The sequence below is a fragment of the Balaenoptera physalus genome, assembly GCF_965194825.1.
Source record: "Balaenoptera physalus genome assembly, chromosome: 7".
NCBI lineage: Eukaryota > Metazoa > Chordata > Mammalia > Artiodactyla > Balaenopteridae > Balaenoptera > Balaenoptera physalus.
Window position 1 is genome coordinate 104,254,085 of NC_138886.1, and position 25,986 is coordinate 104,280,070.

The 25,986-nt window shown below is 52.4% G+C and overlaps 2 protein-coding genes and 1 long non-coding RNA gene across 14 annotated transcripts in view; 2 read left to right on the forward strand and 1 right to left on the reverse strand.

Annotated features, from left to right (window-relative positions):
- Nucleotides 1–13,979, forward strand: part of SEMA4D (semaphorin 4D) — a gene marked incomplete at its 3' end in the record, with an annotated part of 121,861 nt that extends 107,882 nt beyond the window's left edge. Inside the window, exons 16-20 of one of the 5 annotated variants that reach the window (XR_014266220.1) lie at nucleotides 657–866; nucleotides 8,473–8,682; nucleotides 12,354–12,451; nucleotides 12,832–13,090; nucleotides 13,822–13,937. Coding sequence is in view for 4 of the 5 variants with exons in the window: in XM_082471256.1 (XP_082327382.1) it covers nucleotides 657–866; nucleotides 8,473–8,682; nucleotides 12,354–12,451; nucleotides 12,587–12,721 (653 nt within the window). Of the gene's footprint in view, nucleotides 1–656; nucleotides 867–8,472; nucleotides 8,683–12,353; nucleotides 12,452–12,586; nucleotides 12,779–12,831 lie in introns of those variants that run through there. The other 4 variants (XM_082471256.1, XM_082471264.1, XM_082471255.1 and 1 more) reach the window with 4 other exon arrangements.
- A 194-nt stretch (nucleotides 13,980–14,173) lies between these two features.
- Nucleotides 14,174–25,986, reverse strand: part of SECISBP2 (SECIS binding protein 2) — a 40,700-nt gene continuing 28,887 nt past the window's right edge. For 6 of the 8 annotated variants that reach the window (XM_082471272.1, XM_082471271.1, XM_082471270.1 and 3 more), the window contains 4 exons: nucleotides 25,595–25,815; nucleotides 17,256–17,410; nucleotides 16,725–16,917; nucleotides 15,336–16,272 (listed from right to left, as the gene is read on the reverse strand). In XM_082471272.1, the coding sequence (XP_082327398.1) occupies nucleotides 16,169–16,272; nucleotides 16,725–16,917; nucleotides 17,256–17,410; nucleotides 25,595–25,815 (673 nt within the window). In that variant the 3' untranslated portion in view covers nucleotides 15,336–16,168. Of the gene's footprint in view, nucleotides 14,308–15,335; nucleotides 16,273–16,724; nucleotides 16,918–17,255; nucleotides 17,411–25,594; nucleotides 25,816–25,986 lie in introns of those variants that run through there. The other 2 variants (XM_082471269.1, XM_082471266.1) reach the window with 1 other exon arrangement.
- Nucleotides 17,417–23,822, forward strand: LOC309665165. The gene is made up of 2 exons (XR_014266258.1): nucleotides 17,417–19,986; nucleotides 20,024–23,822. It is a non-coding gene; the product is annotated as an uncharacterized lncRNA (long non-coding RNA).

Below are 25,986 nucleotides of genomic sequence, written 5' to 3' on the forward strand. Positions count from 1 at the left end.
CAGACAGAACGTTCACCGGGACGTCTTGGCCATCTGAACATCTCCTTTTTCTGTTTGCTTCCGTCTCATGCCCTCTGCCCGCCCAGACTCTCCACTTGGCCTAACCGAGCTGTCCCCAACTGGAAGAGAGCAGGGCGGCCGGGGACAGCCAGGCTGGCGAGCACAGCGCCCCTCCCACAGATGCCGCCGCCGCGGACCTGCCAGGCCTGGCGCCCTCTCAAGGTGCAAGTGGGTGGCACAGTCTAACCATCACTGACGTCACACTCCATTTCCTGCTTTCCAGACACCCACATGGAGGAGCCTTTCTTTCCGTGGCAAAGAGCAATAAACTCTTGAGTGTGTGTGTGGCCTGTGTGGACGGTGTCATCTTCCAGCATGATAGGATTCGACCGTTCTGGTGTAAACATTTGTGTTTTATAAGATTTACTTTGTTTTTATTTTTCTACTTTGAATTGTATACGTTCGGAAAGTAACCGAATAAACAAAAGCTTATATCCTTGACGCGGGCGCGTGGTTCCCTGTGGCTCTCCCGCCGCCTCCCCGCGCGGCCTGGGCCCCTTTCTTTCTTGCACTTTGGTCCCCTTCTCTGGCACGCGGTGTGTTCCTGACGACTTCTGCCTCAGAGCCCTCTCTCTTTTCTGTCCTCTGTCTCGCAGCCTCATCTCCTCTGCCCTTTCCTCCTCCGGGGTCCTCTTCCCTGTCCTGTCTGGGCCCTGACTCACCTTCCTCTCCCCGAAGCCCCTGGCCGGCCTCGGGCCCGGGGCCTGACAGCCGCCTGCAGGTCACCTTGCTGCCGCCCTTCCTCAGCGACCAGGCCCAGCACGTGCATGCCCTGGGGACCTTCCACCTCTTCTGCCATGCCACAGGTGAGCGGGGCACCTGTCCGGGTGGGGGGCGGGCAGTGGGGGCCTCCTCCACGAGCACGGCCTTCCTGGCTGCACCTCTCCGGTGGTCCCCAGCGACACTAAACTGTTACCCCGAGGCTGTTCCTGGGGACAGCAGGGCCCGACCAGTGTTTTCCTCAAAGGGCCAAACTCTTCGGCTTTGCCGGCCGTGGTTTCTGTTGCAACTACTCAGCTGTTGCCTTGTAGCTTGAAAGCTGCCGCTGCGCGGGCACCAAAGTTTATTTACAAAATGCAGCTTGCCAATTGCTGGTATATAGGGTTACTTCTTTGTCGGCTAACAATTTGGGTTTGATGTATGTGGCGTTTGGAGATTTAAAACATTAACCGTAGAGCCTCCAGAAAGGGAATTGTTTTAACAACTTGCTTCAAGATGTTTAAACGCAGAAAAGATTGGGAGTCTAGCGTGCCCCCTCGGATGTAGGAGGCGTTGGCACTGTGTTGGATGGTATTGGGATGGGGCGTCAGCCAGACCCACGTTCCGAGTGTGTCCTGGGCTTTGGGCAGCACCCGGTGGCCCGGTCTCCCCAGGGTGCCGTCTTCTAACTCATCAGTAGCTGCGGGGAGAAAACACGTGGCACGTTCCGGGCCTGGCAGCTTGTCCTCTTTGCTCAGAGGCGAGGAATGAAGTTAGTGAGGAGGACAAGCAAATCTCATTTTTTTCCTTTTTTTGAGAATTTAAGCAAGCTGTGAGAAACTGCTGAGTGTTACGCTGCTGCCTGATCCCCTGTGGAGTTGGCTCACAAGACTTTGAGTGGCTCTGTCCACTTGTGACCCCGCACGTGTGGCCACTGGTGACTCCTGCCTGGGCCTCGGGCAGTGGGCAGGGAAGTTGCCTGTGAAGGGGACTTCTGCAGACAGACCTGCAAGGGGCGGGTCCGTGTGGCCCCAGGTCACCTGGGTGCTGCTCTCGGCCACTTGACTCCCTTGGGACAGGGGCCCGGGAACTGCTTCAGGCCCCCAGGCCCGTCCCACAGTGGCAGGGTCCTCCACAGTCACACTGGGGAATCTCCTCAGTGGTGGGAAGGTGGGGAGGCTCGGTGCTGGGGACACCAGGGCCCCTTGCTGGCAGACACAAGCCCTCAGGGACCCCATAGCTGGGCCTGCGAGGACCCGCCCCTCAACAGAGCGGTTTCGTGTCTGCACTCGGGGAACCTACTCTTCCCGAGGGCAGCCTGCTGTTGAGGGGCAGAGTGGACGAGAGCATGTCCCTTCTGTCTGAGGCCCCACGCAGGCCTGGTCCCCCGGCTCATCCTGCCGCAGGTCACTGGGTTGGGTGTCCCCAATGACACGTCCAGGTCTAGGCAGGCGCTGGCTGCCCTCTTCCTCTAAACCTAGCCCCATAGCCAAAGCCGGTTCACTGTGCAATGTGGGTGTTCAAGTGCACAGTGTTTAAAAAGGCAGTGTCTCTGGCCATCCCCTCCCCCGAGTCCCGGAAGGCACCAGAACTAAAGACCAAGTTTCTTGTCAGGCTGCGGCTCTGCAGAAATGTTGGCTTCTGCCTCTGCCTGCAGGCACCTCCCCGTCCAGGTTGCTCCCACGTGGCCTCGGCCTGAGCGTCACTGCAGAGCTGGGCTTAGGAAACCATCTCACAGTGGCTCAAGCTCTGGCCCAGCTAAGGCCAGGTCGGCTTCTCACGGTGGGCATGGCCTCGCGGCTGGGTGACTCTGAGGGGCTTCTCAGCTCACTTCTCTGCATCTCCAGATCATGCTGGTGGAATGTGTGTGTGTGTCTGTATGTTGATGTGTGTATGTGTGCATGTGTATGTGTGTGTGCTTTGTCTGCTGGCATATCTGTGTGCACACGTGTGTGCATGTATGTCTGTTCTTGTGTGGACATGTATACACACATCCACGTGTGTGTGTGTGTGTGTGTTTCTTTTTGGTCCAAAGCACTCTGCATGATGTGCCTTGTGGCCATGCTTCCATTCACAAGCCCTGAGTCTTGATTGTGAGGAGGAAAAATTCCAGGTTCTGGGGTGGTTCTCCTCACTGCTGGCTGTCTTCCATTTGAAAGCGATGTATGTGCACAGTGGAGAGTTAGGAAAATACTGACAAATATAGAAAAGGGGTTCTGAGCTGGAGAAATTACGAAGGCATTTAGTCATGTTTCACTTTTCTGAAATAATCCATGCTCCTTGTGGGAAAATTAGAATAGTACAGATAAGCAAAGAAATCTCCCACTACGTGCACATGAGCACATTTACCTTTATTTTGGCTAAAAATACAGATAAAACATACAGGCATATCTCGGAGATGTTGTGAGTTCAGTTTCAGACCCCGCAATAAAGTGACTATTGCAATAAAGCGAGTTGCACAATTTTTTTGATTTCCCAATGCATCTAGAAATTACGTTTATGCTATACTGTAGTCTATTAAGTATGCAATCACATTATGTACCCTAATTTAAAAGTACTTTATTGCTAAAAAATGCTAATCATCAAGCAAGCCTTCAGCAAGCTGAAATAGTAACATCAAAGTTCACCAACCACAGTCACCATAAAATTATAATAATGAAAAAGTTTAAAATTTTGTGAGAATTACCAAAATGTGACACAGAGACACTGAGCAAATGCCGTTGGAGAAATGGCGCCGATAGACTTGCCCGATGCAGGGTTGTCACACACCTTCAATCTGTAAAAAACATAGTGTGTGCAAAGTGCAGTAAAGCGAGGCACAGTAAAACAAGGCAGGCCTGTACGTGTAACAGCGATTGATAATGCGTCCATATGCATGTCTGTGCAAAGCGTGTGTCTGCACATGCACCGTGCACATATATACAGACAGAAATAGATCTGTATAATTTTTTAACAAAAGTAGAACTTCTCTTCACCCTAACGGCCCTGCCCTCATTCCTGATACAACTATTTTTCTATGTCAGAGTTAGACCTGTGTTGTTTTTAAAGCTAAGAATGGGTCCTCTCTACTTTGGGTGACATTTGCATATTCAGGTTTCGGATGGCCTTTCATGTTTTAACTACAGTGTTAGAAATCAGAGCCCTTTAAGCCACCAGGGTCAGAGGGGCAGAAGCGGCCTGGGCCTCGGAGCTCCTGCAACGACAGTTGGTGCAAGTGTGCGTGTCAGGGCTCCTGAAAGGCGAGGGTCAAGCCGTGGGGGGATAGTGGACCCGTGAGTTGGTCGTTTTTCCAGGAAGAGTCAGGACGCCCCTCCACGCTGGGGCAGCCCCGGGCCCCTGCTGGAGTCTCGGTGCTTAGAGTGTTTGAAGAAGTGGTTTTGCCAGAAGCGCTGTCTTGTCTTTTCTGTTGTTTGTGATAATCCACATGCCTTTACGACGCGGCAGTCCTGGCCCTGGGCTTCTGGAAATCTCTGTGTGCAGGAGAGTCATCTGCAGAAGAGACTCTCCCGCGACCCCGTGAAGTTGGCAGCCGTGCAGGCATCTCCCCACTCCTTCCGACATGGCCCACAACATTGTCTGTAAAGCGCCTTTTGCCACATGAGGTCCCAGGGTTTAGGATCTGGATATTTTGGGGGACACTCTTCAGCTGACCACAGCGCCCCAGCACCTGTGTGACGGGCTTGAGACACTTTGAGGAGGAAAGCTGATGACCTTGGGGTGGTGGAGCCCTGGAAGAGCCCCTTTCCTCTCCCGGGCAGGCTCTCTTGGTTTCTGTACAGGTGTGAACTCTGGGCCACGCCGGGGAATCCGGAGTGAGTGTCCTTGGTGCGTGCAGCCTCTGGGTGTTCGGAGAAGAGCCCCCCCAAGGGGTGCACCCGGCCGCCCGGTAGCTGGAAGGACCCTGGGCGTGAGTATGGGCGGTGGGTTGGCCCCAGGGCCACTGGTCTGGGGTCAGAGTTGACCACACCCACACGGAGGAGGACGCCTGGAGGAAGGCCTGGCTGCCTGGAGCTGCACGGAAGGCAGTGGGGCAGCTGTCAGGACGTGGCCTGAGGACTTAGGGTGGGTCCCATCACAACCCCCTCCAGCTGGGGACTCTCAGGCCCTCCGCCTCTAGGATGGGCCGGCTTCCCTTGGAGAGAGGCCATTGCTCGGAGGGATTCTAGTTTTGTCACACGGTAGAGTCAACTCTACACCAGTGGGTTTCCTTAGACGGTGTGGGTCGAGGTGCGGGCAGGATGGAGCCAACAGCCCCGCAATCCTGAGGTGGGCTGGGACCCAAGACTCCTGGTGGCCCCGAATTTCCGAGGAGCAGGCCCCTGTGGGACAGTTGGGTTTGGCCTGCTGCCCCGGGTCCCCACGGACGTCATGTGGTGGCCCTGCCGACCGGTTTTAACTGTCGCTTTCCCTCTCTCTTTAATCTCTTCTGCATGCAGAATGAGTTGGATAGTTTTAAAAAAGAATAAATGGAACGTAAGTACTTTAACATATGTCGTGTTTTACTACCGTTAAATACACATTTAGGGAACATTCAGTGGTGCCTGACGCTGTCCTCACCGTGGAGGCACATGTGGTTTCTGTCCTTGTTTGTGCCCCGGCAACCGTGGGTCGAAGGAGAATTTGGCTCCTGAGAGGTCCTGGCCCATGTGGTTCGGGGTGACGAATCATCCCCAGCTCAGGCCACCCGGGTTCTTTGTCCCAGTGTCAGTCATGAGAACCTTCCAGAGGCTCCTGTGACCCATGTTCGTGGCCCCCGTCCTGGGGGGCTCGGTGCGTGGCACCACTGAGCAGGGCAAGGGGATGAGACCCGACTTCAGTGTCTGAAATTCAGAGACAGGTCTCCCGTTCTTAATCAATAATGCCTCGCGCGTGTCAGCTTTTAAAGTTAGACTCCGCCAAGGTGCCTGCTGGCCAGGGAACGACGAAATGGAACATGGTGTCACCAAGTGCATTCAGTTAAAGGGAGGAAGTACCTCTGCCCGACTGACAGGCACCCAGGCACATGCACACAGACGTGGGGCTGTGTACGTGTGCGTGTGCACATATGTACAAGTATGTCCATCTGAATGTATATGGAGAGTATGTATAGAGTTATCTATGGGTAGAGTACAAAACGCTTTGTTTTGTATATTATACAAAAATTTATATTATGCAAAATTATAGTGATAGAACAAAACACCAGAAATCCCAAATATCCTGCCCAGAAAACAACTAAACAGACCCCTGAGGGCTCATCCACTGGGCCAGGAAGGCTGGGGGCTGCTGTGTAAAACGCTTCTGAACAGCTTTCAGGATTCTCTCCAGAGCCTGTGTAACGTGTGTTTCTTCCAAATAGCATTTTATTTTTATCATAAAATCAGTTTGTTTGTTGTGGTGAATTTGGAAACTTCAGGAAAGTATGAAGAGCAAAACCCAGTCACCCCCAAATGTAACCAGCTGCAGCCCGCCTGGCACAATGGCCGCTTTTAGGCCTTTTCTCACGTGCATGTGTCCACACACACGTACACACGTACACAATGTACTTACATATTGTCTTGATTTAATATAATGTTATTGTTACTTTTTCGTGTTGCTAAATCTTAAACGTGATTCCTGATCAGTGACAACACGGGTGGTTGCCACAGCGTTCAGGGGACCCCTTGCGGGACATTTCCTAATTTCCAGTAGAAACGGCTTCAGTGGGTTCTGATCATTGTCTCGGGATTCACTCCTAGGATTGTCCGGTTCAAGGGTCTGACTCTCCCTTGGGAGGAAGGTTCTTTGCGGATCCTGAACGTGGTGGGTCACTGATGCAGGGACTGCACAAAGGTGAATAGGTCCCAAGTTGGTCACACGGGGACCTGACTGGCGACGAATCCATGAGAAGTAATCATATCTAAACTAGAAGTCTGTCCCCCTTCTAAAAAGCCCAGCACGTGACAGAGAAATGTCCGCCCACCACCGTTCCCACCTGGCCGTTCCCACAGGCTCCCGCACGCAAGCACACCCCGATGCCAGCTGTTTCTGTGCTGGTTTTTAACCCTTTGGCTCTATCATTTGTTTTTCCTGCTCCGTGAACTCCAGCCACAGGCACATATATTCCTTGTACTGCTGACCATCCTGCATGAAATCACGTTTTATGTGATTTCCCAGGTTGGCGGGCATCTGAGATGGAATCTAGCTCTTAAAAGCTGATTCTCAGGCAGGGTTGTGATCAGGCAGGGCTGCTCTGGTCTAGGTCAGCCTCACAGCCTGCCCGTCCAGGGCGGTGCTGTCCACGCGGAACAGCAGGCATTTGTCAGGGAGCTGGGTCCCTGGGCAAGGAGGCCAGAGGGCCCCCCTCGTCCACATTGTTGGGGTGCCTGCCTGGCAGAGGCAGGGTAGCAGCATGGGCTGGCAGGGCCTGGCCCAGCACCGCACCATCCACTCCCCCCACCCCGTTACTGGGAACAGCAGGAACAGAGGGCCTGTCCGTCCCCTGGGGCCCACAGGGAGTAGGGCCTGCACCCCCTCCTGCCCGGCTCCGAGCCACCTGGCTGCTCAGGGCAGGCGGCGGCTGCTTCTGTCTAGGGCCTGGCCTGGCCTTTGCTCTCCCAGCTCAGCTCAGCTGGGGGTCTGCACATACCCCAGGAAGGAGCCGAGTTGTGTCAGCTGGGTGTTTTAATCTGACCTTGTCCTGTCTTCAGCCACTTTTGAGTGGAAGCCAGCGTGTAGGCAGATCACAGTGGAGGCGGCCTGGCTTGTTTGTTCTGAAGTAGGGACGGGAGTCGGGCCCGTCTCAGCACAGCCCTTGGTGCCCAGGGTGAAGCCTGAAGCCCCAGGCTCATGCAGCTGCACTTTATGGATGGGGAAGGTGGCCCCGTCAAGGAGGTCACTTGCTGAGGCTGTTTCCAGTGTTGGGACCAGAGCCCAGTCTCGCTCCAGGCTTTCCACACACTGGCTCCACAGCCCACCACCCCAGCCACTGTGGAATGAGCACGGGATCTGCGGGTGGCTCGTGTACAGGACCCTGCCATGCTTTGGGAAGGGGGCTTCTGCCTGGGCCCTTCCCCTCCTCCGGTCCACTCTCCTCCAAGCCCTTATTTTGTAAGACAGGCCCTCAGCCCTTCTCGGCACCCTGGCGCGCCTGGGAGCTCCAGGTGGCAGTCCCACCCCTGGGCGTGGCAGCCCGGCCAGGCCCCACTGGGGTAAGCTGTGACTTCTCGATGCCCAGGGAGAGGGAGTGGCCCAGCAGAGGCAGAGCAGGCCGAAGGTGGTGGCAGCAGGGCCAGGTGGGCAGATGAAGTACCCAGGCCCAGACCCTCTGTGCCAAACAGATATCCGCCCCAGAGCTCAGCCACCAGGCACTCCAACGGGTGCACAGCCTGGCGAGAAAGGGAAAAGGGGTGCCCCACGATGGCCTAGAGTGTGTCATGGGGACACGGCCACGCAGGTGTGCTTTGAAAAAGGCACCTGAGCAAGCTCAAGGAGCAGGGAGCCACGGGGCACAAGGCACTAAGGTGTCTGTACCCCTTTGCTCCCAAGGGTCACTGGGGACCACAATGGGGAACCACCCCCAGGCCTCCTCCAGGGGAAGGACAGGGACTTATCGGAAAGCTGCACTGTCACTTTGAGTCCAGCTGGGACGAGGCCCCTAATCTGGGAAGCCCCCATCTCCCGTGCCAGGATAGTTCCCATGGTTCCCATGACCCCTAGTGGGGGTCCTGGTGGTGAAGATGGTCTGTGTGCCCCCAGGTCCTGCGGACGTTCACTTTCTCTGGGAGAAGAACGGGCGAGAGCTGGAGGTGTGTGTCCCTGCGCAAACCCACGTGCTGCCTGATGGCAGGGCCCATGTGCTCAGCTGGCTGCGAGACGCCCTCCGGGAAAGCGCCGAGTACCGCTGCTCCGCGCTCTCCACGGCGGGGAACAAGACCTCCAAGGTGCGGGTCACCGTGACCAGACTGGGTAAGTGCGCCCTCCTCGCCTCGACTCTTCACCATTTACCCTTGTCCCTCGAGCAGCAGACTTGCATGGGAACATTTCAGTCTGGAGATTACCTGTAGGGTTTCACGAAGATGGATGAGTTAGCTTTTCACTGTCTGCCTCATTGGTGCATGCATGTGTGTGTGCACACACACCTGCACACGCACACACCTGTACCCGTGTGCACTCGTGAATGCATGCTGGCTGCCGATCCCCCGTCCTCCCAATAGAAGACTCAATCTTTTTATTTTTTTGGCTGCATGGCTTGTGGGATCTTAGGTCCCCGACCAGGGATTGAACCCAGGCCCTGGGCAGTGAGAGCGCGGAGTCCTAACCACTGGACCGCGAGGGAATTCCCTGTGTTACATTATTAGGTTGGCCGACCCCGTAGTCTATTATGATTTCCCCTCCTGTACTTCTGTTTCCCACGTAGGTAACTTCCTACTTGCTTGGTTCATACTTGTCATTAATTCCGCATCAGACCCTGCAGTTCAGTCCCCAGTCAGTACAGACATACTGGCGTCCTGTGGTCAGCACCCCCAGAACCTCTGCACCAGGAGCCAAGTGCTTCCCTGGGACTGGCCCTCTCCCGCTGAGGCTAGAGATTCCGTTCCTCTGATGTTGGATCTCGTGATATGTTTCCCGGCGTTCCTTTCTTTCTTTGATCTCATTCTTCCGTGAAGTGTCTCTTCTGGCACACTCAGGGTGTCTGGGGGGAGTCAGCGTTTTGAGAGCCTGTGTCTTTTCTCCATCTGCACACTTAGAGAGTCCAGCAGGGTAGACAGTTCTGGCCTGAAAATCATTCCCTAGTGTGTGAGGCTGGCCCCGTCTTCTGGCTCCTGAGAGCCTGCCAGTGACCGTGTGTGACCACTGTCTTTCTGAGTGCCGTGCAAGTGCGTGCCTGGCTGGGCCCCGTCACACGTGCAAGCCCCCGCCTTCAACTCTCGGAAGCGTCAACACTTACTCACTTTTCTCCACTTCATTTCCTGTTCTTTCTGGAACTATTTTCCAAGATGTTGGGCTACTTGGGCTGGTCCTCTGTCCATCTTCTCTTTCCTGTCACCTCTGCTTCTATTAGCTTTTCTCGACTTTATCTTGCACACCTGTTAGTTTTCATCCCACTCTCACACTTTATTACTCTGAGGTTTTCATCCTGTTCTGTCGTGAGTGCATTCTCCTCTTGTCTTGTGGATGCGGTGTCTTCTCCCCTCTCTGAGGGTTATTGAGAGGATTTTCCAGTTTTCTTTTCCCTCCCAGTTGCCCTTTTTTGGTGGTTTTGTCTTAGTTTCCCTCAGAAGTCTTGGGACCCTTGATTGTTGGTTACATTTAAGAGAGGGGCACAAAGATCCCTCCTACGAGGCCCTTTCTACCCAAGGTGCGGTCTTTGGACAGGCAGCATTCCTACTACTTGGGAGTTCGTTAGAAATGCGGAGCGACTCAGAAGTCCTGGGAGCACCTCGTGTTAACCTCTCCAGGAGATTCCTACGTGCACTAGTGAGGAGGCTGGTCTGCCCCGCACCCGTCCACTGTCGTGCGGAGGGCCTCCGGCTACAGCCCACACTTGGAGCAGCAGGCCGTCCAGGGCTCAGGTTGGGCCATCAGTGAGGACTTAGGTTGGCAAGAGGCTGGGGCCTCATCATTCAGTACATAAAGCCCACCATCCTGTCTGCCTTCAGTGCGGGTACTGCCCAGGTCACCCGTCCTGTGCTCTCCAAGACCACAGTCTCTTCTGGAGCAGAGGGAGGGCAGCTCCCCGGCCGTGCAGAGAGGTTAGGGCCCTGGGGGCCACGTGCTTCTGCTTCTGGTTCTGCACAGCCTTTGAAGCGGCCTGCGCGCCACCTCCCTGTTGCCCAAGCTCCCGAGCGTCTGCCCGCTGCTGGCCTAGGACGCTGTGTGCTTGGGTCTGCTGATTCTGCCGGGGCCGTTTCCACAGGTCCCTCTGCTTCTCAACTTTCAGGTTTTCGCGGTTTCCTCTCCTATTCTCTGTCCTTTTTCAAGAGTTTATATGTAAATGTACACATTTTAAAAGGTCCTTTGTCCTTTAACTGGGAGTTACAGAGAAAAGGAAGTTACAAATATTCGCTCCCACCTAGAACCTCCGTTCCTGTCATTTCTGTAAAATGCCCTTGCCTGTTGCTGTCAAGATAAAATGAATAATCTTGTCATAAGCGTGCCTTACAAACTGTGACCTCTTATCCAGAAGTCAAGTGAACGGTACTATCAGCAAATAGCTAAGTAGGAATAGCCAGAGAAGCAACTATGCAGTTGGGGCTGTTACTGCTTGACCTCATCTAACTCAGCTGCCTTATAAGGAAGGTACAGCTCACAGATGATGAAGGTTAAGTGACTCACCCAAGGTCACACAGCTCACCAGCCAGTAAGGAGCAGGGCTTGACTTTGATGGCAAGAAAATTTATACCTGAGTCACTCTACAGACAGTAGACCCCAAATCCAGGAGAGGGCATGAGCACAGTTAAGACAGCTCAGTATTTTTTATCTCCCCACAGACCCCACCATGTTTACTGAAGGTACGGGTGGTGGTGGGTGAGGATGTATTAGAAGATGAAATGTTTCTTTTGGGATTCGGATTCCCATGTGTTGAGTCAGGAGCCCCTGCAGGGCCCCTGGAGTGAAGGGCCACTAAGGGCCCTCCTCCAGAACTCTGGGTGCCTCCCACTGTCGTCCTGGAGTGGGGAGCAGCTCCAGCCGAGGGCTAGTTGTGTGGGTACCATCACCACTGGGCCTGCTCAGCTCTGCTCAGGGTATGAGTTCGACTTCCTGTCTGAAGGACTCAGGTCTTTGGAACCCATTTCTTTCTTGCTTTTTTTTAAAAAATTTATTTTGGCTGCGCCGGGTCTTAGTTGCAGCACGCGGGATCTTCACTGCGGCACGTGGCATCTTTAGTTGCGGCATGCATGCAGGATCTAGTTCCCCGACTAGGGATCGAACCCGGGCCCCCTGCAATGGGAGCGCGGAGTCTTCCCACTGGACCACCAGACCAGGGAAGTCCCTGGAACCCATTTCTGAAATTAGTCACATGAGCTGTAGTTGAAAGCAATGATGGGGTGCATTTTTATGTTTACAAAGAAAAGCTATGGCTCTCAGACTCATGCCACCCTGACAACCCCTACAAGTGACTCATTTTCAAAATTCAGGATCAAACACAAAAGGAGGGCAGTGCGGGGCGAGTAGCACGTGATGTAAGGGGACGCCGGACCTCGTTACCAAGCAGGTTTCTGAGCCTCAGCTCCCCGCCTCACTCAAGGGAGGCGGCAGCAGCCCCTGCCCGCCCCGAGCCCCAGAATATCTGCATTGCCCATGAGGTGTGGGGAGTTAGCCCCTCTCCTGGCTGCACAGAAAGGGCCAGTGAGATGTGGGGCTGGGGCCACCGTGACCTTGGGGAGCAGCTGCCGTGGGAGGGGGTGGCCCGGGGAAGGGAGGGCAGGGGACACTGACTGTGGAAGCCCCTGCAGCCAGGAAGGCGAGGCCCGAGGGGTAAACGCCTCACCCCTGCCCACTTGGCTGCCTCGGCCCGGCTCGGCCCAGCAGGGGGGCGTCACCTAGCTCACAGCACAGCCTCGGTGCGTGGAGGGCCCCCGGGGGACCATGAAGGCCGGCAAGCTGAGACCTGGAGCCCCGCCTCTGTCTTGCAGAGGCGACCCAGCAGGAGAGGTGGACCAGAGAGCTTGCCACCTGGAGGGCCGTGGTCGGGGAACACGACCGCATGATGCAGAGCTGGAGGAAGGAGTGGGTACGTGGCTGGGCCCGAGGGAGGGCAGGGGTCTGGGGGGTCTGGGGGGTCCATGCTGCCAGTGGGCCCCACATGCTTCCTGCTGGCCCACTGAGCAGTTCTGCTTTCTGAAACCTGCACTCTTGCCACCCGCAGCCGTCCAGCCTGGAGCCGATCCCGGGAAGGGAGTCAGCGCAGGGTGGGGCCCTTACAGGAAACCGAAATCAGGCAGGGCCAGCTGGTTCTGGCGAGAAGCCCCCACAGCCACCGCGACCCCCAGACACAGCTTAGCACACCAGGCTTCCCTCCCGCGGGACCCTAGACCCCACGGGGAGCACACGGGAAGGGGACTCGAGGCCCTCCTGTTCTGCCAGGAACTCGAAGTCCATGTTTTCTTTCAGGAACGCTGTAACCAGGACACCTAGCCACCAGGAGGCAGTGCTGGCTCCAACCCCAAGCCGACCTTGCTGTCACCTGCCATGCAGCCCTGGAGGCCCCAGGGCAGTGAGCTGCCTCCCTGCTGCTGGACGAGGCCATCAGGGCTGCTCAGTGGAGAACACGGAGCCCTGAGTGAACCTGCGACAGTAGACGAAACCTCTTGTAATTAGGTGCTTAGATGGGACAGAATGGCCTGTCTGGCAGAAACAGGAAACCAAAAAGGTGTAAGAGGCTACAGACAGAAACTCTGGTTAAGACAGCAGTGTGCATGACGGTTCCTCTTCCAGAAGCACTGGTGTTACGCTCCACAGGTCACCCCTCACAATCTGACTGATTTCATGTCATGCAAAGGGGCCGCCCCCTGCCCCCTAAACGGCCCAGTGTTAGCGCAGCCCCCTCTTGACTGCTGGTTTTACTGCTGTGGAGCCACCTTCGTACTTAGCCACTTGACTGTAAGGGACAGGGAAGGGCAAGGCTTCAAATGACAAGAATTTGCCTTAAACCTTGAGTGCTGAGGTCCAAACTCAGGAGCTAACAAACAAACGTGGATTGAAGAGACTCTGTGTTATTCCTCACTAATGTCAGTGCTTCGGCCTGTTTTCTGAAGCTCCCAGTGTGCACCTGTCACCAGCGGCCAGGGCCTGGGCACCGAGCTTGTGTGAGGCGGAAAAGCCAGCAGGTCAGCTGTGTGCATCTCCCGGGTCACAGTCACTCTTATCACAGCGGCGCGGGTCTGATGAGGCTACACTGTACACATGCTTCTGGGTCCCTAGTTATTCACGCTGCACCTGGAGACTGTGCTGTGTGTGTGTGTGTATAAATGTGAAGGCCGAGGCTGCTCAGCCTGTAACCTTACAGATACTTCTTGTTTGTGGAATGACGTTTTTTAATGGAATGCCGGTCTATCATAAAGCCAAAACCTCTGTTAAGTTGTACTTCTCTTGTGACCCTAGCAAGTGGATGTCTCCTCAGCCTCACGACCACAGCTGTTTCCAGACCCCCTTGTTCTGGAGCTGGGTACCTTCGTACAAGGGCAGCACACATTTCCAGCCCGTCACCTAGAGGACCCATTCTGAACAAGGCTTCTGAGGATGGCTGGCTTTGGGGTTAGAGTTGTCCCGTTTGCCCACCCAGCTGCTGGCCCACCTTGCAACAGACGCCGAGCTGGCTCACGGACCACCACGCACTGTACAGGGTTTCTGGTGAAACCTCCATCGGCTCTCGCTGTGGTTCTCGTGCGGGTAGGCTCCAGCCGCCACAGCTGCGGAGTGGACGGCTCCAACACTGGGGCCCTCTCCTTGGTGCTATGATTCTTCCTCAAGTTCGGACACAGTCAGAGCACCTTTCACGCCCAACAAAACAGACACTTCCAGTTATCACAACATCAACACGCAGGGCCCTGGTGGGAAATGTGGTTATGAGGATGAGTTTTCTCTGAACTGTTGGAAAAAAATAAAGAGTTCTTTCTACGTTTGCTCAGTGAAGCGTGTTTGTACTTGGGAAGCCCGCCTGCTTTCTGTGGCACCATCAGTACAGAGTAGGTCACTGTGTCACCTGCAGCAGTGGCCTCTGTCAGGAAAGTGACACCATGACCAGGGCAACTCAGCATTAAGTCACATAAGTGAACCCTCTCAGGAGCTGAATGAATGTGATGTTAAAAACCCAACGTACTTTGTTCAGCTAATCTGAACAAATACCACAGACCCAGAGGCCTTGGGGGCTCTGGACAAACAACGTGCATCTCTAGCAGAGATTTCTTAATGATTTTTTGATTTGTCAGTTTTATAATTCTAGACTGCTGAATGCAGCTGACAAGCTATTTAACTTTCTCCCTAAAAGTTCATTTGGAACCTTTACTCTCAATCTTTTCAAACCTACTGTAGTTGACACGGGGTGGGGTCCTCCCTGCTATTCCTCCTGGTGGCCCTGAGGGAGAAACCTGTGACAGGATGGAGGGCTTGGTGGACCAGACTGCATGTCCCTCATTTAAACAGCTCAGAAAGTGTATGGAAAAGCAGGGCACACACCGGGAACAACAGATGAAAAGACAGACCGGTGCTTCCCACAGACGACCTCCACCTCGCCGCCAGCCCTGGCCACGCAGCGGGCCATTTCCGACTCCTTATTCCACTTTTATTTGTCACAGGCCACTCACTCTCAGAGGTACATTCAGCATGACTGAATTAAACTAACAGTATTTTCAAGCCCACACGATACCTTGCTTGCTTGACAAGTGCAAAGCAGTGAAACTCGTTCCTGCCATTTCCTGTGACCAGCCCGCCAGCAGGCTGGACCGAGGCGGGTCCAGCAACAGTCTCTAACGGTTAGTCGCTACTTCGAGACCCAAGAGGCCTGAGCGCAGCAAACCTCTCCCTGCTCAGTCCCCTTCAGTTCAAAGAAGAGTGCCCAAAAGACACGTATCAGGATGCAGGATCACTGATTAGACCAAGATGACTGGAGTCGCCAGTGAAATTAAATAATCACTCTTTATTCAAAATAAATAAACCCTCTTACTTACAGGAAAATATGAAAGTAAACTTCTATCCTTCTGGCTTCTAAGATAGAAACCACATTCAAAATATGTTCACTTACAAAAGAAAGAAAATATTTGTAGATTATGAAAACTGAAATTTAGGAACTTCAATATACATTTGTTTCTCTGCGAAATAAAGAATAAAAGGAATAATTCATGTCAAAAGGTCACAGGTTAGAGAACCGATTTTCCTCCTGAGGCTCATTTTAGCAAACCCTCCAAGTATCCCCCAAATCTTCTGGCTGAAGAGCCACAACCTGAGAAAGGCACCCCTCCCCACCCCACCGCTCCTGCGCTAACACTGGCCCCCACAGTGCCCATCCAGCGGCTTCTGCAGGGCTGTGCTGGTCACCGGGACTGGGAACATCAGGCTGGAACCCCGCCGCCTCCCAGCCACGTCACCTCGGGCCCCCGCTGCTTTCCACAAACTAACTTGGCTCCGCTACTCTGCAATGGAGAGACGTTCCCTTAGCAGCAGAGTACTCCGAGCACCACCTTTTCCAGCATTTTCCAGACTCATATTGCACTCAGAGGGCCAAGGCTGCATCCCGAGGCTTTGTGAAAAGGTTTCCGCCAGCATACCAAGTGCCTGTCCATGGGACTCGCAGCTTTTGGATGCCTACAAACACTGCTGGTTAATTTCCCAATTAAACAGTCATACAAAACACACACTAGGTCAACGAAGAACTGAGAAAAAGAAAAAGACCCCGAAGTCTTTCAGCCCCTGCCCCCTTACCCCAAATACACAAACACACAGGAAAGAATTCTTATAAACTCAAGTTCATCATCTGAGAGGTCGAAGCCTTCAGCGATTCCTCCAGTTCCAGGGCACATTGAGTGTATGCTTCCAGATGGTTTCTCCAGATTTCAACTGGAAACAACAAAGCGCACAGCTGATGGACAGGCGGGGACAGTCAGGGAAGTCTCTTGGAAAGCAAGCAGCATGTGGCCTGCCCAGCGAACCAGCTCCCTAGATGGGGCCCAGCAAGGACTCAAGCCCAAGTCCCCAACTGCAGCCCCCTCGTGAGCAGCATCAAACACCTTGGCGCACGCCGGCCTTGACAACCGCCCGCCAGGGATACAGCTGTCCTCAAGGATGCCCTCTGTTTGGGTGCCATCTAACCCGAGGTCTGTCTGAGACATCCACTGACCAGCCCTCCCAAGTTTGAGACCACCTCTTAAACAAGGGCCGGGTCTTAACGGGGCCTTTTGCAGCCGGTCCTGCCACAGTGGCCATGCTGCTCTCCTGGGCACCCTTTTTAAATCAGTGTCAATGAAGACTTAGAGGAGGCTCAACCCCAAATCCATTCCCCCAGCACTCACTGTAGCGTGGCTCCTCTTTTCCAGCAGGGGCCAGGGGTCTGTCCTCTGCAGAGCAGCTGGGGCCCTGCGTGGGCGGGCTAGCGGGTGCGAGGGGCCCAGGCTCTCCCGGCAGCTCCCAGTGCGCATTCTCCAGCATGGTCCTGTACGCCTGCCGGGCCGCCATCGTCAGCTCGACCATCTTGTGGAACTGGTCCTTGGGCAGAAACGAGAGCACAGGTGACATCCCCTGCAAACTGGCGATGGCGCCCTCCACAGGGAAGCAGGGTGATGCCTGCCTGCGGTGCTGCCCGAGGGAAGAGCAGGTGCTGACCTCAGGCCTGCTTAAGGCTCCTCTGTGGCAGCAGTGAGCCTGGAGCTAAATTCAGAATCACACTTCCATGCTTTTAAGGCAACAAGGCCACCAACGCTGCTGCCTTCAACACTGGGGCCCCTGAGGCTCAGGGCTGCTGTGCTGTGGAAGTGCAGACAGCCACCATCCCTCCCGACTCCCTTCCACGAGCAAGACAGGCCGGCGCCCCCTCGCCATCTCACCTGGGCCCCATCGTAGCTAAAGATCCCCACCACGCTGACAGGAACAGCCTTGTTCAGACTGCGCCCCAGAGCTTTGCGGTTGAGAGCAAACACAAAGGGGATGTTCTGCTCACAGGCGTAGTCAATGATGGTGTGCAGGGTGTCGTCCAGCCCACCTGGTCAAAGGACAACGAAAATGACAAGGAAGTGCATCACACGAGCATGCTGGTGACACTGGCCGCCAACGGCTTTTCCCGACAGTGACACTCCTGGCTATTTCCTTACTCAAGCCAGTGTCCCAGGCCAGGTTTCACCGGGAGAGAGCCAGTCACTGCGGTGCAAGTACACTATTACTTCGGCCACATGGAAGAAATCAACTCTCCAAGAGAGACACTTCTAAAAGCAATAAAACATGATAAAACACGTCCACATCAAGTCAACAGCTGGTGCTGGTGCTGTGCGTAATGCAAAAATGAAGTCTTGGTAAGTATTTGCTGAATACCACGTGCCACCCTCGGTCTAACAGCCTTGTGTGGGCTGGCTCCTATATCCTCACAAAACCCTGAGGGGGCGGCTGCACCCCGCTTAGAAGTGGAAATCCAGAGCCCAGAGAGGTCACTGAGTACCTCCAACCCTGCCTCCCAGCGAAGCCACCAGACGGGCAGGAGTGGGGTGGGGGTGGCACCGAGAGCAGAGGGTGAAGGGAGCCCTGCATGCGGGTGACGTGCCTGTGGAACCAGAAACCCAGCAGCACTGACGAGTTACCACCAACAGGAGGATCACATCTGGGCATCTGTGCACGAGTAATGCAGAAACCACCAGTCTGCACACACGCATCAGCCAGCTAAAATGTAAAACGGAAGAAATGACTCTATATATGACAACAACCAAAGACGACAACAGGTGGGGATAAATGTGGCAAGAAACGTGAGATTTATAGAGCAACTTCAACATGCTAGTGAAACACAATAGAAAATCTAAACAAAAGGCACCTATGCTCTTGGATGGAATGATCCAATATGATCACATGTCAATTCTCTGTTAACGTAAAACTTTTTATACTGCAATTTACTCTAAGTGGGATTTTTTTGAGAAATAAAAAAATATTGGGTTGGCCAAAAGGTTCGTTCTTTTTTTCCGTAAGATGTCTCTAGTAGCACTTAGCTGTCTTTAACTTCATTTGAAACAATTTTGTTAGATTGTATTGTGACAGCTGTCATATCAGCATGCATTTAAAAAAACTTATCGAAATTGGTGAATTTTTGTGTAGCCATTTTAATACTGAAGATGGAAGAAAAAAAGCAACATTTTCGGCATATTATGCTTTATTATTTCAAGAAAGGTAAAAACGCAACGGAAACGCAAAAAAAAGATTTGTGCAGTGTACGGAGAAAGTGTTGTGACTGACTGAATGTGTCAAAAGTGATTTGCAAAGTTTCGTGCTGGAGATTTCTCGCTGGCTGATGCTCCACGGTCGGGCAGACCAGTTGAAGTTGATAGCGACCAAATCAAGACATTAATTGAGAACAATCAATGTTATACCACTCAGGAGACAGCCGACATACTCAAAATATCCAAATCAAGCACTGAAAATCATTTGCACCAGCTTGGTTATGTTTTGCACCAGCTTGGTTATGTTAATCGCGTTGATGTTTGGGTTCCACAGAAGTTAAGCAAAAGAACCTTCTTGACTGTATTTCCTTATGCGATTCTCCACTGAAATGCAACGAAAATGTTCCGTTTTTAAAACAAATTGTGATGGGTGATGAAAAGTGGATACTGTACAATAATGTGGAACGGAAGAGATCGTGGGGCAAGCGAAATGAACCACCACCAACCACACCAAAGGCTGGTCTTCATCCAAAGAAGGTGATGGTGTATATGTGGTGGGATTGGAAGGGAGTTGTCTATCATGAGCTCCTTCTGGAAAACCAAACGATTAATTCCAACAAGTACTGCTCCCAGTTAGACCAACTGAAAGCAGCACTTGAAAAACGTCCAGAATTAGTCAACAGAAAACGCATCATCTTCCATCAGGATAGCACAAGACTGCATGTTTCTTTGATGACCAGACAAAAACTGTTACAGCTTGGCTGGGCTGGGAAGTTCTGATTCATCCGTCGTATTCACCAGACATTGCACCTTCGGATTTCCATTTATTTCAGTCTTTACAAAAATCTCTTGACTGAAAAAATTTCCATTTCCTGGAAGACTGTAAAAGGCACCCGGGACAGTTCTTTGCTCAAAAAGATAAAAAGCTTTGGGAAGATGGAATTATGAAGTTGCCTGAAAAATGGCAGAAGGTAGTGGAACAAAAGGGTGAATACGTTGTTCAATAAAGTTCTTGGTGAAAATGAAAAATGTGTCTTGTATTTTTACTTAAAAGTCAAAGAAACTTTTTGGCCAACCCAATACACAATATGAGAACAGCCTTTTGAAAAAGGAAACTAACGTCAGGCTAGCATCGCCAGGTATTAAAGCTTACTATAAAACTACAAGAACGTAAACGAGGGGATGAAGAACGACAGAATGGAAGGTCCAGAAACGAGCCAAATGCGTGGCACTTGAGCAGGTCGGCAAAAGCACTCTGAAGCACCGGAGAAGGTGCAGAAGGGACAGCGAGCGGGTCAGCCTCTGCAAAGATCCATCTTAGACTAAAACGCATTCAACCTAAACAAAAATGAAAACATGGAAGAACCAGGAAAAAAACAGAATTAAGAAAAAAAATCTTTAATAACCCTGGAGTAGGAAGGTCGATGAATGACATAAAACCTAGATGCAGTAGGAAGGTCGATGAATGACATAAAACCTAGATGCAATAAAAACAAGAATAAAAAATACCAATATGTACACACCTGAAGTCTCTGCACGGCCAAAAAAGGTTTAAAGAGAAATAGGCACGTGACAAAACAAAAATATTTACAACTCTTACCCAAAGGAGCTCTTAATTTATTAAAAAAAGGTACACATAAATATAAAAAAGACTGACATCCTAAAAGACAAATGGGCAAAGAATAAACAATTTACAGAAAATGCCAAGCCCTTAAACAAGCGGAAAGGTGCTCAACCTCCCTTCACAAGAAAATGCTAACAGAATCTTCCCAAGAGGGTGGGGAGGCCGGGAGGAAGCAGCACGCCCGGCTGTGGGGGCTGCAGTGTCCCTGGGGGGCAGCGTGGCATGTGCGTTAACCTGGTAAGTGCACAGGCCATTTCGCTCTAGGAATGTACCTACAGAGATGTTCAGTAAGAAATGACAGTGTGTGGACTTTCCTGGCGGTTCAGTGGTTAAGACCACACTTCCACTGCAGGGGGTGTGGGCTCGATCCCTTGTCAGGGAACTAAGATCCTGCATGCCGCGCAGCGTGGCCGAAAAGAAAGAAAAAAGAAAAAAACTACACTGTGAAAGGTACATCCTTGTTTACGGCTACAGAAATCTGAATGCAACTGAAGTGTCCATCAGCCCAGGACTGCGCAGCCAGAAGAATGGGAGGGTCCCGAGCCAGACTGATACTAAAAAGAGCAAGGGGTCTTCCCTGGTGGCGCAGTGGTTGAGAATCCGCCTGCCAATGCAGCGGACACGGGCTCGAGCCCTGGTCTGGGAAGATCCCACATGCCGCGGAGCAAGTGGGCCCGTGAGCCACAATTACTGAGCCTGCGCATCTGGAGCCTGTGCTCCGCAACAAGAAAGGCCGCGATAGTGAGAGGCCCGCGCGCTGCGATGAAGAGTGGCCCGCACTTGCCACAACTAGAGAAAGCCCTTTCACAGAAACGAAGACCCAACACAGCCATAAATAAATAAATAAATAAATAAAATTAAAAAGAGCAAGGCACAAATGGGATCCAGGACACCAGATCACACACACACGGACTATCAAGGACACATCAAAATATGGCAATGGTGGTTGCCTCTGGATGGTGGGAAGTATCTGGGGGACTTACTCCCAAAGGAAAGTAACAAGCACTGAATCCTGCCCTCTTGCATGGAGAGCTCTTTGAACCTAGCATCTGGAAGGTTACAGCATGGCATTGCCCCGGTTCCTCTGCAAACTGACCAATTCCTGAGCGAACACACAACGTCTGCATGAGAAGGAAGAATTTCCCAAGATCTCCTATCACCTGGTATCTAATTACATATGATTACCTAATCTTCTTTCAAAAGAAGAACTTCTCAAATGCACATCCTACTGCTCTGAGGGAACTGGGAACTCATTCTGCAGCTGGTTTGACTGGGCATTAATGGTTAAGCCCCACATCCCTTAAATCTGCCCACCCCCCTGCCCCAGATCTCCCTGAAGAGTATCAAAGAGGATGAGGATGAAATCTCTCGGGATATGAACTTTAAAGAAAAAACAGTTCTGGGCAGGCGGTGAAAAGCGGGAGACGGGACCAGAGGTGAGGCGATGGCTGTGTTCCTTACAGCGAGATATTTTCAGCTTACCATGGGAGGCTGATCGCGTCTCTTCAACATCAGCCCCATGGCCTCTCACTCAAGGGTCTGTCTCTGCCTTGTGTCCACCCCAACCCAGGAGCTGGTCACAAAGGCTGTTACAGCAGTGTGCAGAAAAGAGCTATAATGCGCCCGGCCCAACAGCTGCCATCCATAAAAAGGCCAGCTTACTTGGTTGACCCTTCACTGGTCCCTGAATTTGGGCTTTGGGAGGACCCGTCACCCCACCTGGGAAGAGTGGCTACTGTACCCAAAATGCATGTGAGGATTACACTGAACACCAGATTTCCTTCTGTGAGTCTGGAATGTGGGGACATGCCAGGCAGAGGGTGCCCATGTGACCAGCCCCAAGGAGCCTCCCTCGTAGATGACATCACACTTCACACATGTTGTCACATCTCGTTTTGAGGGAATTCAGTGCATCCTCTCTGACTCCCCCGGGAGAGGACACTGGAAGCATGCACTGCTTTCCCCGACACAGCAGCCAAGTCGAGATGGTTTTGCTCAGCCGACGTTACTAGTGAGAGCTGAAAACATCTCCAAGTGCCAACTTCTCAAAGTTCCACGGGAAGACAACTTAAAACAAGCAAATGCTCAATCAGGTAAACAATTTCCATTTAAAGTTTAAGTTCAGAATTATCAGGCAAATGCCACTCGGAGCAAATACAGTATTTTAACATAATCCCAGGCTGTAATACTAAATTTTACCTGTAAAATAACCGCAATCTATTGGCTATCTTTTCCAAGGAATAAACATTCCTAAAACACATAATCGAGTTCTTTATGCTTCAAAGCAAAAAAAAAAAACAATGTAGGGACAGATGATTCAACAACGTATTTTAAATGTATAACAAATCCTTGAGATGCCCATCAGTACATTCTTAGCTCCATTCTCTGGCACAGTCAGAGGAGTGGGGGCTTAAAGAAAGAGCAAGGTGGACTGCCAACTGAATACACACATTCCCGTTTCTTGGTTTGTCTTTTTTTTTTTTTTAATTTTTTATTTTATTTTTTAAATTTATTTATTTTTGGCTGCTTTGGGTCTTCGTTGCTGCACGTGGGTTTTCTCTAGTTGCGGCGAGCGGGGGGCTGCTCTTCGTTGAGGTGCGCGGGCTTCTCACTGCAGTAGCTTCTCTTGTTGCAGAGCACAGGCTCTAGGTGCGCGGGCTTCAGTAGTTGTGGCACACGGGCTCAGTAGTTGTGGCACACGGGCTCTAGAGCGCAGGCTCAGTAGTTGTGGCACACGGGCTTAGTTGCTCTGTGGCATGTGGGATCTTCCCGGACCAGGGCTCGAACCCATGTCCCCTGCATTGGCAGGCGGATTCTTAACCACTGTGCCACCAGGGAAGTCCCTGGTTTGTCTTTTAAAGGTGAAAATCCACAGGAGAATGCAAGATAAGAGCAAAAAAGTTTTGGAAGCTGAAACGCAAACAGCTGACTCAGCTGACCTAAGCCAACAATGGGAAAACACCTAGACCCAGCCATTTATACCCTAGAATTCAATCCCCAGAGCTTGGCAGCTAACTGGCAGCACTGGGCACTTCAGAGAAAGGGTGAAGTTCAGATGAGGTGACAGCAAGTTGGTGTCCAGACCCACTTCACCCAGCCGACATGCCAGTGCCGGGCCTCTGGTGAGGCAGGGCAGCAGGTCTGTGGGACACTGGGACCCACACTTCTAACCGTGGGCGTAAGGACAAGGTCGCAGACTCCCAGGGGGTAAGAGTTCTTCCCTAGGGAATACGGAGTCAGAGCGACAGAGCAGCAGCCCAGCTGTCATCCTACAGCAGAGGTTCTAGCTTGGTATCCACAGCAGCAACTAAGAACTTACTAGAAATGCAAATTTTGGGGCCTGCTGGACCTGCTCAGGAAGAAACTGGAATCTGTGTCTTCACCAGCCTCCTGGGTGACTCTGATGCTCACTACAGTTTGAGAACCACTGCCCTCAAATGCAGCTCAAAGCCTTTAAATGCCAGCCCCACCCCCAGATTTCTAGTCAGCTTTAAAAGCTGTTAAAGACAAACAGGGGACTTCCCTGGCGGTCCAGTGGTTAAGACTCCGTGCTCCCAATGCAGGGGGCACAGGTTCGATTCCTGGTCGGGGAACTAAGATCCCACATGCCGCACGGTGTGGCAAAAAAAATTTTTAAATTAAAAAAAAAAAAAAAAAACAAAAACAGACAGCAGACACCGGTATCTGCAGAAACCTCCACCATGAGATCAAAACAGCAAACCACCTGGAAAGGGAGGCTATACAGGGAGAAGGAACCTTCACATCACTATTATTCTCAAGGAGGAAACACATCCACAGAGCAACAGCAGCTGCAACACACAAAGAAACTTCAGAGAACAATAAAAATAGCTCCCAGAAATTAAAAATAATAGCAGAAATAAAAAACTCTATAGAAAGGTTGAGACATAGCTGAAGAATCCTTACAGAAAACAGAACCAAACGAAAGAGGTGAAAGGAAGAAGAGGAAAAGTCACAGGAGGACAGCAGTGCAGGAGGCCCAGCATCTGAGCAACATGGTTCCAGGAAGAGCCTAGAGAGGACCGACTGTAGGGAGATCCAGAGCACAAACCCCACAGCACGTCCCAGAACTGAGGGCACTGCCTGCCAACTGCCCCCACCTCCCAGAACCCTGGGCACAAGGAATTTCCCACAAGCTCCAGAGACAAGGGAGAACAAAGGGGAAAAGGTCAGAAATCACAAAGACTGGATTTCAGGCACCATCTTCTAAATGTGCTGCCATGTACCCTTTCTCTCATAAGCCACTGGGGGATGTGCACACCCCGAGACAAAGGAGTGCACGGGAGCCACTAAACACCACACCCCAACAGGAGAAGGGGGAGGCCACCCCCAGGACGACAGCTGCACAGGAAGCACAGAGCCCGGAACAATTCCAGAAGAGAAGCTGCAGAATGCCCGATGCACCCACTGCCTTAAGAGGTTCAGGCGGCTGGCTGAGAGCTTGAGGAGGGATTCATGTCAAGCCCAGCGCCTGCCATGGGACTGTGGTGGGGACACTGCCAGCACACAACCAAACAGGCAGGTCCCCTGAGACCCCTTTCTGATGGCTGGGACTGCACCTGCCCTGAACTAGGATGGGGACGAGCCCACTGGGCTGGCAATGAGCAGATCCAGATCCAGCTGCTGCCCTAGTGCCCCTGGGTGCTGCAGGCAAGTCAGGAAACCTCAAGTCTTCAGACTGGAACAGCAACCGGAAAAGCTCAGGGCTAAGATCTGGACTGGATCCCTGAAAGTCCAGTTCCAGCCAAGTGGAAGTTTACACTGAAGGAGAGAGCATCAGGACCAGAGAAGGACTCCAAACACTTACACGAAGATGGAGGACCAGTGTCTAAGTGACAGCATTCTGCTCTTAACTGACAACCCCTCTGCTGCACAGCCTGAGGAGGACACAAAATGGACCACCCAAGGGCCAATGGGAGGTGTCACAGACGTCCATCTGTCGGTCACCTCGCCCAGCATATCACATCCCGAAAAACAGAACCAACCTTCCAGCATCAGTAAGATGGCCAAGTGCTTGGAAAAACCCATCTTTAATCAGTGGACAGATGAGTTAGTCACAGACTGAGCAAGCACATTTAAAACGGACAAAAGCCCAATGCAGGGACCGCCTAGCTGCCAGTCACAAAGCCTCTGTGGTGTGAGTGACCAGTGACCACAAGAGGCCTGCGCGGGCCAGCTGAGCCACACTGTGAAGACCACAGCCTGCCTCACAGAGGGATGCGCTGGCTGATCCGATAAACTCTGGAAACAAATTACTCTATTAAGAGAAAATGAAACAAACTGAGCTGCCGAGGCCTCGGTGCCCCTTAGCCGCTGACGGGTGTGTGGTGGCCAGAGGGCGTGTACTGCAGCGGGCCACACGCCAGGGACGACACAGCGCCCTTACCTTTCGACTGTATCTTCTCACAGTTGGGGGAGATGATGATGCATTTCAACTTTCTGAGCTTCAGATGTTTGAGAACTTCCCTCAGCCCCAACACAAGTCGGCGTTTGGTCTTAGCCTTGACTGGATCTTTCTGGTACATACGATCTTGGAAACGAACCAGCTCTTTCAGCAGGTCCGTAACACAAGCGTCAACTTCTTTACTGAGCATCTGGCTGCAGTAGCTGAAAGAAACATTAGACACGGTCACGTTCCCACTGGCTGTGACACTCCAGTGCGCGGCTCCTGGCACACCTCAGATGAGGCGGACAGCGTGCCCCTTTCAAGGAATCACGCTTTGAGAGCAATACTAGTCAAAAAGGGGGAACTCCTGATAGGATTTTACGGAAGGTATG